Raw genomic sequence first — 13,611 nt, 5'->3', positions numbered from 1 at the left:
ATAGACTCATTTCATCATTTGAGCCAAAACAGAAGTGATATCTATGCAAATCTATCACAAATATACAGTCAAATTTTCATACAAGGAATTAATCTTGAAGAGATTCAGGAGTATTCTTAGTTTCAGTGCTTAAAATCGTCCATAGAATAAACAGCAAATAGCTTCACAAAGAACTGACTTGCAAATAAACTGTTCCACTTCCTGCTCTAAAGCAGCTAAAAGATTTTGTTTAACAAACATTTGGAAGAAGGGCAACCGATCTAGCATAAAATAATGTGCATAAATAAATCCTAAGATGGCCACAGAAACTGCAATCATAATTTTCTTGCAATAAGCACTTTGAAAAGGTAGGATTTTAGCAAAAAGATTTTAATAACGCAAGTTCCATGACGGCTCCTTCCTCTTCTTCATGGATGGGAAGAATTTACTCTAAAGCAGCCAATCAGATCCAAAATTTATTTCGACTTTTCGCTTGTCATAGAGAAAACAACAGCAAGGAAACATACAAATTAACACTTCCATAACAGCATAATAATTGTCCCCCAACATGTCAAGATAAATGATGCTAGAAATCTTTTTCCAAGACAAAGCAAATGCAAGAAATTGGCCTAGGGGTTCACTCTTTTTCTATGTTCTTCAGCTTGTCAAACATGAAGCACATGGAAAGCTGTTAAATTCCTCGCTCGGAATCCTACATGGTTTTGGTTGCCAGACTTAAATAACATTCTGCAAGCAATTTCTGGCTGGGAAAAATATTCAGAGCTGCAATGGCCATAAGTTTTTCTAGACAGCAGAAGGATCCCCATCAAACAAAGAAACACCCAGGCCTGTAGCTCTTTATCCACACTAAAGGCCGTAGATATCGATACAAAGGCACTCCAGACATTGGCCAATTTAAAAACACAATGGAAGATGATGCGATCTAGATTGTGCTTCCACAATGTTCAGCGGAGGCGCACATCGAAATATAATTTCTGGGAGATTTGGTTTGGGTCAAGCTTTGTAGTGACCCGCAGGATTCCAACTTTTTTATGGGGTTTTTGGTTCGGTTTGGATTGGGCATGGTTCTGTTTCATTGTGGATTCCGAGTTACTGTTTTTCCAGCCTGTTTAAATGGGTTCAGAGTTGGTTTGGACCAGACTAGTTTCGATCTGGACATTAGCAGCTTGGACAGTTCAGTTTGGACTAATTTTGGATCAGTTTGAGCCATTAAATGCAAGTGGTGGTTTGGGCAGCAACTATACCGTTACAACTGAGTTTTCTTTTTATATTTATGGGTTTGAATCTTTATTTTTTTATATCTTTTGACAAAGCATGGACTAGTATATATTTTCAATAACTTATTGATATAAGTTTTATTTGGGCCTTCGGCATACCACCTACATTATTAGAATTATTTTTTTGGGATTATTGAAGGTTTTTTTTAATTAATTTTTTTGGGATTATTGAAGGTTTTTTTTTATTAAAAAGTGAATTATTTTTTGATATTTAATAGTATTATAAAAAATAAATTGAAAAATATTTTCAGTATTTGGTTATGTTATGAAAAATAAGCTAAAAAATAACTTATTAATATTTTTTTTCAAGTTTATTAAATTAATAAGGAATAGATCTTACAAATTAAAAAATTGAATGAGAATGAAATTGAAAAAAAATCTAATTTCATAAATTATCTCAAATAAAATAAATAATAATCAAAATAATAAATATCAAATCTAACAAATAAAATATTTCAAAAAATTTTAAATTAAAATAATAATAATAATTATAATTTCATAAATTATTTTAAATAAAATAAGTAACAATAAAAAAATAAGGACCAAATTTGATAGATAAAAATGAGGATCAAAATTAACATAAAAATTAAATTTTAAGGAATAAAATTAAAAAAAAATTCAAACAATATATATATATATATATATATATATCAATTAAAAGTTTGAGGACCAAATTTGATATAATTAATAAATAATATGATATTTTTAAATTTTTCACAACTTCTGAAAAGTATTTTCTGTCTAAAAGAAAAGAAAAATATTTTCTTGAAAATAAAGTCAAATTTTTCTTTAACTAGAAAGTATTTTTTGTTAATTAACTTTTTTAATAATAAACAAATAAAAAAATTTAAAAAGTGATTAAAAACCACTTTACAGACAAACAAATACCATCTAAATTAAATTTGAGTTAAAAATTTTGATGGTTAAATAATTAATAAACTAATATTTTTTTATGAAAAAAACTACAATTTTTAGTGCTTTAATGAAATTTATGGAACATATCAAGGAATTTTGATTATATGTGTTCTTCCTCTATTTTTAGTTCTTGATTCGTATAATTAATGGGTTAAAGTTTCATCCATTTTTAGTTATGTAATTTAGATAATTTTCGTGTTAGTTTTTATCTGCAATCTAATTTTATCTTTCCGAAAATTGTTTACAATTTCATTGTAATTAAGTTGAAGAATTCTTACATTTCATGTTCGCATCAGAAGAAACACTAAACAATTTCTCATCCTTATTTCCATGTTGCTCTATCAAACAAGAAGTGTATTTTAAATTGAATGCTGCAAATAGCACTGTGTATTTGCCTTATTTTTATTATTCCAAAATAAACTCAACTAAATTGGCATTTACTCTTTTAAAAGAAAGTCTAACTTGTAGTTTTTGGCAAATAAAAAAGATATTTTTTGGCAAATAAAATTTGAAAACAAAGAACTCTAACTTATAGTTTTATTTTGAATTATAATTGTGATATGATAGGGTAGAAAAATTAAAATTCTAAAATAAAAATAAAAAAATAACATAAAAATTGATATCAATAAAAAAATTGAAAAAGTTAAGAAAAAATAAAATTTACTCAATTAGCATCATTATTATCGTAATCTAATTTAAAGATATTATGATGCTCAACTATTTACAATGGACCGAGGCTCATATAAAATCCAATTTGTAGAATTATTTGATAAAATTTAAATTTAATTCAACAAGTAAATTAAAAATTATTATATTTTTGTGTTGAGCTATTGAGATAGCATGATCAAATCTTTTACTTTGTCTCGTAAATAAGTTTGAAAATTTAGATCATCAAATGATCTTCAGGTTGATGATTTTATCTAACAATAAACAATGAGCTTCTATCTAAATACACGGATCTACAATGCGAACAAACAGCAATAAAACAAATAAATCTTAAATATCACCCCTCTTATATGTTTTTTTTTTTAATAAATTGTTCATTGCATACTTTTTCATGAGTTATCTTTTTAATTTTATCATCTTACAATAAAACTCATATGTTCTTGGTTTAAAAAAAAAAACTCCAAAAAAAATTAAAAAAAATTAAGAATTTGAAAAGGAATTTATAATATTAACACCTTCTTTTATTATTTTCGAAATTAGTTTGAACTTTTACCCTTTGGACAGGGTGGAAGATCAAACTAGTTATTTTCACAAAGTGAAGGATAAGAAAAATACAATAAACAGGGGCAGTGCTGTTCCGGGACATGGATGGCTGTGGCCTGGGTTTGGTATCCTTCCAACTCTTCTAGGAAAGACATCTCTTCAATACTCTAACCATCAAGCCATGTTTCATATGAAGGATTATAGCATTAGCTGGTAAAATAGGATGATCTTCAACCACTTTCAAGCTATAATTCCATATCACGGCGGCGCCAACAGCTTTCATTTCCACCAAGGCCAAGTCCTTGCCGATACAGGTTCTTGGCCCTGCATTAAATGCTATGAACTTGTAGGGCGAGACATGTTTGATTTCTCCCGTGTTTGAAATCCACCTCTCTGGCTTGAATTCCAGGCAATCTTCACCCCATATCTCTTCCATCCTTCCCATTGAGTAAGGACAATAAATAACCCGTGTATTTTTGCCGATTCGATGCCCGCTTGGAAGAGCGTCCGAGTCAATCGAAACTGTGTGCTCGAAAGGTACGGGTGGATAGAGTCGGAGGGACTCGCATATAGCTGCTTGGAGATAATTTAGCTCAGATAGCTCTCCAAAACTGAAATACCTCCCCTTCTCATCTCCTTTTGCATTTAAGTTTGTTTTGATCTCTTCTAAAATACTCTTTTCTACCAGTGGGTGAGTTGCCACAAGCCAAAGAAACCAAGTAAGACCGGAACTTACGGCCTCACTTCCAGCTGATAAGAGGTTAAACGCCATGTCTCTTGCATATTTCTCCGAGTTTTTGAAGGCACTCATTTCCCTTTCTTCTTGATCATTATCTTCAACTAACATGAATGTCAAGAAGTCGAAATCCTCTCTGTCCATTTGGATTTTGCTTCTGTTTAATAAATCTTTTTTTCTTGAAATGCACTGGTACAGTAAGCGATCGAAGATCTCCGAACTGTTTTTCATCTTCCTCTCTTCCCCAAATTGAAGCCAGTTTTGTAGCTTCCAAAGCCTTTGTGGCTTAAGATGTCGTTGAAGTATAATCTCCTCCATATCATAATAAGCTTGCATGTATGGAACTTGAGGGAATTCAATTGAAAGAGAATTCGGATCAAATCCCAACAACAGTAGGCAGCTATAGTCAAACATGAATCGCTTCAACACATCTTGCATGTCTACTTCTTTTCTTTGTTCTGAGAAATGCTCAAGAATTACAAATATTCCATGCAAGACTTTTCGTTGAATGTTTCGCTCTACAGCTTCCTCAAACTTGCTATTTTTTATAAAAGAGTGAATTGTTCTCCTTTGGGTTTTCCACCGATCTCCATCAGCACAAAAAATTCCATTACCAAAACTTTCAGCAAAAATCTCCTTCAACTCAAGGCCCTTGTGATAATTGAAGGCTTTTTTTCTTAAAATGTGGTGAACATTCGCCGGATTACTGGTCACCAGAAAGTCAAGACCACCAAACCAAGGCCCTTTGAAAACAAATGTGCCGCCACGCTGTTGAAGCAGATAGGTTACAAACTCGTGGACTCGAGATGAATTGCGAAACAGCCCCGGCAACATTCCAACCACGGGCCAATTGATAATCACAGAGCTTTTATTCCTCCACCACCGAAAGGAAAGCCAAAGAAAGGTGATGCATAGAAAAGCCACCAGTAGCATTTTTTTAATTCTTTTTTCGATTTATTGTGTTGTCTTGCAAGTCCTGCAATCTCTTTTATATTACATCGATAAGTTGCAGAGTTTTGAGTCTCTGAAAATGTAGGCAAGTATATCAAACGGTTCATTCAATGCCATTCTTTGGGTAAGTACTGACATGCCATCGTCTTGGAGACCACAGTAGCTCTTTAATTACAATCATACGTCATTAATGTTCAGTCGGCGGGCACTTCTCATGTTTTTTTTTTTTATTATTCTAGCATAGTGTAAAAAAACTGATAAAGTAACATAATTTAAAAAATATTTAGATAAATAATATACATGGTTATAAATGGCATTTGCAATTATCAATGGGACTCTCTCAAAAAATTATTTGATACAAGATTTAATAACAAAAAAACAATAAAAGAGAGAAGAAAAATTAAAGAATGAAAAAAAACACATTAATAATACACTGGAACTCTGATAATATCATTAAAAAGATTTTAACGAGATGAATTCAACAAAACTAAAAAAAATTATTAATAATGATTGGAATGAGTTACACAAACAACTCAAAGGCAAGTGAGACTCGATATTTTTGGACGACTAGTATAGCCTACTTCATTCACCATTTGTGACATTTGATGTCATTAAATTTATCTTGTTAAAATCTTTTTTATAATACTAGTGGTGTCGTCATCGGAGCTTCAGTGTGACTCTGGAGTAATTTGATTTTGTTTTTATTTTATTTCTCTCTCCTATCTCTTTAAAAATTATTGGAAGGGTATTACATATTAAAGTGTAGTAACTTTTTACCATCTTTTATAATAACATACTTATTTTTAACCTTATCATGTGTTGTTTTCCTATCGAACTATCTTGGTCTCCCCAACAAGATATGACTTGTCTAAAACCACGTCACACAAACCCTCATCCAAATACTTCCCAATAAAAAATAAAACCAAAACATGCTTAGTCACTTTTATCTCACCACAATCATTCAATCATTACAATTAATAAAGTCTATAATGCTTAATATTGCACAAGTTTAGTTTACTAACAAGGATAATATTAGTTATATTAGCAAAACTTCCACTATTTATTATTAAACTATTAAACTACATACCTTGTTTTGTATATGATAAAATGTTTGAAAGATATTCTTCATTTGCTGATCAATATCATCTTTCTTAACTTGAACTTGAAGTATATGTCTTATAACCAAGGCCTTATCTTTAACTGGGTATGCAATCTCCTCACCAATATAATCCTTTAATGGTGGCATGTCTTCATAATTAGATTTGTCCTTTTTAGAATCTATGTCTCTATTTTCTCTAATAATCCATATTCTTTTATTTGGACATTATAAAGCATTATGTCCAATCCCTTGATATGTGAAACATTTAGCATCACGATTATGTTTAAGTTGAACATCAAATTTACCTTTGAAATTTATAAAGATATCAACTTTGGCTTTGAGTGGTTTGGTTTTGGTAAAGGGTTTTAGTTGGACAACCTCCTCTCTCTTAAAGTTCGGCTTTCATGATAATGAAGAACTTATATTGTAAGTTGATTATACATTCCCTTTCATTTTAAGTTGCCCTTCCACTTTTATAGCCATATAAACCATGTTTTTTAACTCCACATAATGTTGTAGCTCCACAATATTAATTATCTTTCTATTTAGCCCATTTAAAAACCTAGTCATAATAATTTCCCTGTCTTTAACCACATTAATCCTGATAATTGCAATCTCCATCTCCTTTTGGTAATCTTTCATTCTTTTTTTACCTTTTATTCAAACTTTGCAATTTTTGAAAGAGCTCTTGATAATAAAAATCAGGAACAAATTGTTTTCTTATTATAGCTTTCATGTCATCTTATGTGTCAATAGGTCTTTCTTCATTCCTTTTGTTACTCAAAACAAGTTGATCCCACCATATTAATGTATAATCTGTAAACTTAAAAACAATAAATTTTACCGTTTTCTATTTTGTGTAATGATTATAGTAAAAGATCCATTCTTTTCCTATACTAGATATGTCTCTAGATCATTCTTCCTTAGAAAATAAGTATTTTCATATTAATTGACCTCGATTCTCCACCTAAATCATCATGAAGCCCAAAGACACGAGACTTCTCTATCTAGATGAATGTTTCACCTTGGCCAAAACTAACATTTTTTTAGCTTCAATTCCACCCAAATCAGTCACTATTACCCATGAATGTAAAGTTATAGTCATCATAAACTAGATTTGTGTTTTCATCCATAAAATAAAAAATAAAAAGTTAGTTTTAACATTTTATATGACCCTTCAAATAGTGTTTCCTCTCCGATCAGCCCTCATTCTTAATCCATTTGTCCAACTATTTTTTTTTGTCTCATTAAAACCATCTCATCTTCCAGATCCTTCATCAACCTAGTCAGCAACTCAAATTGTTAGGTGAAAGCTTGCATCTAAAAGTTTTTATCCATTTTTGGTGTCGTGAACTCATTATTTTTAGACATATTTGAATCAATTAAAATTTATTAATAAGAAAAAAATACCTCATAACTCTTATGTTCCACACAATTTAAGGCTTTTCACTTAATTATTCCTACCGTGTCTTTTTACCTCTCAACTTATCTTATTGTGGTTCTTTCAAAATTGAAAATCAACGAACCAAAGTTAATGGATTCGTAATGCAATCTAAATATATATAAAGTGACTTAGTAATCAATAAGATACTGAAAACAAGCAAAACAAAACTAAGATTATGATTTTATAAGTAGCAAAACGAATCTATATGAAATATAGACGATATGGAGACTTGAAATAAAACATAAACTTTTTTTAATGAAAACACTACTCCTAAATCACCTAAATATAATAGAAATAAATTGAATAGGTTAAAAGAAATAGTAAGAAACATGTTTTTATAACTTGACATAAATATGACTCGTTACACAATTTTAAACACCAGAATTGAAACCAAGACCAAACGATAATGGAACAAACTCAAATTTGATATGTAGTACTTTTATGCTGAATAAACAACATATCTTATTTTATAAGGCATTCTCTTATACCTAGAATTCCCAAGATGTAAACTAATATGAAGCCCACTTACAATCAGACCCAAAACTTAATCGAAATAAACCCAAATAATATTAAGCAAGCAAAAAAAATTTAAAAATAAAAATTAAAGTAACGATTCTTTATGTTTATGCAAATAACCAAAGAGAAATAAAAGAGATGAGTCTAATTTTTCAAACTTAAAAAGTGTTATAACTTAAATAAACCTTTCATGTATCTTTATATCCTAAATAGACTAGGATAGTCTTATCTAAATATGAAATTAACTCTGACACTTTTTACTTTTCTTATAGAGCTAGGTTTTCTTGTAGAGATAAGTTCCCTTATAATACTTAAACAATAATAAATAAAAACCTTAATTTCTTATTGCCTTATTTTAGCTAGAATTGAAACCTAGACCAAACGATATTGGAACAAACCCAACTTTGATATGTAGTACTTTTATACTGAATAAACAACATATCTTATTTTATACGGCATTCTCTTATGTCTAGAATTCCTAAGATGTAAGCTGATGTGAAGCCCACTTATAATCAAATGCAAAACTTAATCAAAATAAACCCAAATAATATTAAACAAACCCAAAACATTTAAAAATAAAAATTAAAGTAATGGTTCTTTATGTTTATACAAATAACCATGGAGAATAAAAGAGATGAGTATGATTTTCCTAGCTTAAAAAGTGTTATATAACTTAAATAAACGTTTCATGTATCTTTATGTCCTAAATAGACGAGGATAATCTTATCTAAATATGGAATTAATTCTGATGCCTTTTACTTTTCTTGTAGAGCTAGGTTTCCTTATAGAGATAGGTTCCCTTATAATACTTGAACAATAATAAATAACTATCTTCATTTGTTGTTGCCTTATTTGTTTCCCTACTAGACTAGAATAATTATTAAATAATCCTTCCTACCTTAGAAATCAAATCTAGCTAAAATATTTCTTGAATTAATAGGAGAATATTTACTAACTTAGACTCCTTATAACATTAGAAATCTTTCCCAAACAAGGTTGTAATAGGACAGGATATATGATGCCCACATTAAATATGGATTGGCCTTTATTGCACTTGGATTAGATAAATTAGCCTTGGCTGGAATCTCTAAAACAAGTCCATTCAATGCTTCATTTAATGCCTTTTATTTAGACCATATAAATAACCTAATTGGAACATATAATGCATCATTGATGGTGTTTATGAGTTGATCTACATTGTTCCCTCTCTTCTCAAAAGGATTTGACTTTGAATCAAGACATTTTTTCAACCAACAAAGATTAACAACATTAAAGGTAGCACTAACATCATAATCACTTAAAAGATCATATTTGTAAGCACTATCATTAATCATCTCTAGAATTTAGATTGGACCATCACCATATGGCTGTAATTTTGATTTCTTATAGTTAGGAAATTGTTTTCTTACACATGTACACTCAAACCCAATCAACTAGTTGGAAAACAACTTGCTTACAACCTTTGTTTTCTTTGGAAGCATGCAACATTTTCTTGTTTTCATTTGTAGTTGAATACCCTCATGAAATTGTCACACCATTTTTTTTTATTATTTTCACCATCTAAATTTATCCTTTCTTTAATAGGTAAATGAATTGAATTCATAAGAGTTAGTGGATTAAATCTATAAATAGCTTTAAAATGAGAAAATCAGTGGTTAGATGCATAGTTCTATTATAAAAAAATTCAATGAAATGAAAACATTCCTCCTAACTTTTTAGATTATTTTGAATAAAACACATAAAAGTTGTGATAGGTTCTTATTCATTACCTTAATTTTTTCATCAGTTTGAGAATGATAAGTTATTAAAAATAAAAAATTAGTACCTAATGTTCCCTATAAAGTTTTCTAAAAGTGTTTATGAAACTTAACATCATGAATTAAAATTATACTCTTAGGAATGTCATGCAAATATATAACTTCCCTAAAGAACAAATATGTTATATGAAATACATCATTAATACTATGACATTTAATGAATTGCGATATCTTGGAAAATTTATCTACCACCATAAAAATAAAATCTCTATTTTTCTTTGACCTAGGTAAACTTAAAGCAAAGTCCATAGAAATATTTACCTAAAATTTAGTTGGTACAGGTAAAGGCGTATACAATCCATGTGGTTGCACTCTAGATTTTTCTTTCTTTTATGTAATGCATTGTTAACATATTATTTGCACATCTCTTTTTATCTGCCAATGAAAGTGTTCATGCAATACATCAAAAGTTTTAGCAATACTAAAATGTCTCATTAAATGGCCTTTTTGTCTTTATGAACAAACAATTCATTCATAAAACTAACAAAAACACATAATGACTTATACTTTCATGAATATAACCTTTTGTCATCAAGTTTTCTACATGTTTTTAAAACTCATTTTCCCTTAAGATTACTTTAATAAGCTGACCAATTAGGATTTGATGTGTAAAGTACAAGATCAATTTAATGTTTGATTTCTCTTATTTGTGGCAATCTATTATGAATCTCATCAGGAAATACATCATCAAACTTCTTGAACAAATAAACACAAAAACTAGGAATAGAAAGGTCAAGTTTGTTAGCATTAAAATAAACTTTCTTAACAACAAAAGGATCATTGATTGGTTTAAATAATAAGCAGATTTAACCTTATGCTCTCTAACAAAAAAATTAGGTTGTTTCTTTAGTTTTTCCATACAATTCACACTTTGCTCACTTATTTTCTTCACTCATATGGTCTTACCTCCTCTATTGGCTATATTTGGGTTTGTTTTAGAAGTGGCCGAATGGTTTTAGATAGTGAGAGAAGTGTTTTTGGTGGTGAATGAATCTGATGGTTTTCTCTTACCTTGTTTCTCACTTTGATTTTCTCTACCCATTTAATCTTGTCCTTTTTTTAACTTTATTTCATTATCAGACACTTATTTACGTGTAAGAGGTACAGGAGTGATGGTTTTATAATAATAAAATACCTATTTCTCCATCATATGTTACTTTTTTATTGAACTATAATGGTCTTCGCAACAAAATATGACTTGTATGTATTGGAACCACATCACACAAAACCTCATCAACACATTTCCTAATAAAAAAATGGAAATAATACATGTTTAGTCACTTTCACCTCACCACAATCATTCAACCATTACAATCTATAAGGTCTATAATGCTTAATAGTACACAAGTTTAGTTTACTAACAAAGGTAGTACTAGCTATAACAGCATAACTTCCATTAACTATAATCAAATTACATACCTTGTTTTGTACATGGCAATATGTATGAAAGATGTTCTGCATTTGCTGATCAATATCATCTTCTTTGACCTAAACCAGAAGTGTGCACCTTATAACCAAAGCCTCACCTTCAAACAGGCATGCAATATCCTCATGAATACAATCCTTTAATGGTGACATGTCTTTACAATCAATTATGTCACTTTTAGACTCCACGTCCTAATTGTCTCTAATAACCATTATTATCTTGTTTAGACACTATAAAGTGTAATGATAAAGCCTCTGATACTAAAACATTTAACATCATGAGTATATTTAGGCTAAGTATTAAATTTACCTTTAGAAACCATACAGATATCAACCTTGGCTTTGGGTGGTTCAACTTTGGTGCTAGTGGAGGGTTTTAGTTAGGCAACCCCTTCTTTCTTGAAATTTAACTTCCATGATGATGATGAACCCAAATTATAAGTTGGTTATTCATTCCCCTTTCTTTTAATTTATCTCTCCACTTTCATAACCATATGGATCATGTTCTCTAGCTCAACAACATTAGCTATCTTTTTATTCATTTAGAAAAGAAAAGAGAGAGAAAATGTCACCAAAAACACATTAAAGCTCCAATGATAACACCACCAATACCATTGAAAAGATCTTTATAAAACCAATCCAACAGCACCAAAAAATATCACAAACAACAAACATAGTAGGTCACCCAAGTTATCCAAAAGTGTCGAGGCTCACTTGTTTTATAGCCTTTCATGTGGCCCATTCTAACCATCGTTACTGACTTTTCATGGTATCATTGAATTTTTCTTGTCAAGATCTTTCCAACGATACTAGTTGTATCATCATCGGAGTTTCAATGTGCCTCCGATGTCAATTTTTTTTTAATTTCTTTCCTTTCATCTTTTCTCTCTTTTTATTGAATCTTGTGTATAATAATTTTATAATTTGAGAAAGTCACAAATGACACTTGCAATCGTGAATCGCCAATGTCATTTGCAACTCTTTAAATTTTGTTATTTTTCAAAATATTTTTTGCACTGTGTTATTATTATTTTTTAATATGTTAAAATACTAAAAAACTCCATTTATGACATGCCAAAGTCTTGGATACCATGTGATTTGTTTAAGTAGTTTACACTTTTTTTTAGTTAAATTTTATTGAAATTTAATTTTTAATATAATTTTTTTAATATGAAATATTAATACAATTTAAATAAATTTTAAATAATAAAAAATAATTTTAAATAATTCTTGATTAATGCTACATGACTGCTAAGTTTATTTTATTTTTCCTATTAATGCCTTCTAATATTTCCAAAAATTGCTTATACTCTTGTAAAATATCATATTGTACATATATAACAAAAACCTTTCATATTAAACTGAGTTATAAGTAAAAGAAATGATGAAAATATTACTTTTTAGTAACAAATTATATTATAGGAATTTGTTAAGATTTGATAGGGAGTACTTGGATTTTTAGATTATTGATTGATTAAATCATTTAATTATATTTTATTTATTTAAAATATCATAATTTAACTAAAAGAATATATTATTAATGAGTCAACTTTTTATTAAGTTTTTATTTGTTTATTTAAAACAAATGGATTTGATAAATATATCATATTCAAGACATTTGAACTTGGCAGTTAGCCATATCTAAAGAACGTGAGTATGACATACATATCAGATCCAAGGTGCTTGGATTTAACAGTTAGCTAAGTCAAAGGTGATTTTAGTTTGAAAAAACATGTCAAATCCAAGATACTTGGACTTTGCGGTCAACCAAGCCCAAGGTGATGATCATCTCTTGGTATGTCTAGAGGAATGACTAATCTTCTTCAGTCTAAAAACCTCAAGGAAGAACTTAACCTCTATAGGCTTAGCTACATTTGATATCTTAAACTCTAAATCTCTCTACACCTTTCTAGGTGTATAAAAGTCCTCCAAAGATCAATCATATTCTTATGAAACATTAATATAGATGTAAAAAATATTTATCGCTCATTAAATGCTATCAAGGCAATTACAGTATAGACCCTGCTTTTCACAACATGACAAGACTCATGAGTTATAAATATATCATGAGACCTTTAAAATAAAGGTTCAGAATCTCTAATCATCTATTGTATTTATATTTTCAAAGCATCTCTCTATAAAATATTTTTATATTTTTTTTTCTAAAAAAATATTTATTTAAGTATCGAAGAGTCCCTACCTCCACAAAAAAAAAAAAAACC

At 29.4% G+C, this 13,611-nt stretch overlaps 1 protein-coding gene across 1 annotated transcript; it reads right to left on the bottom strand.

Annotated features, from left to right (window-relative positions):
- Positions 1–3,351: 3,351 nt before the first annotated feature.
- Positions 3,352–5,145, bottom strand: LOC105111841 (cytochrome P450 86B1-like). The gene has a single exon (XM_011007302.1). It carries the CDS (start codon positions 5,068–5,070, stop codon positions 3,544–3,546), a length of 1,527 nt encoding a protein of 508 aa, XP_011005604.1. The 5' UTR covers positions 5,071–5,145; the 3' UTR covers positions 3,352–3,543.
- Between the last annotated feature and the right edge of the window lie 8,466 nt (positions 5,146–13,611).

Source organism: Populus euphratica, unplaced genomic scaffold, assembly GCF_000495115.2.
Source record: "Populus euphratica unplaced genomic scaffold, PopEup_1.0 scaffold313.1, whole genome shotgun sequence".
In the NCBI taxonomy this organism is placed as follows: Eukaryota; Viridiplantae; Streptophyta; class Magnoliopsida; order Malpighiales; family Salicaceae; genus Populus; species Populus euphratica.
Note: the sequence above shows the minus strand (reverse complement) of the source record. Positions and strands in the feature narration are given on the sequence as shown.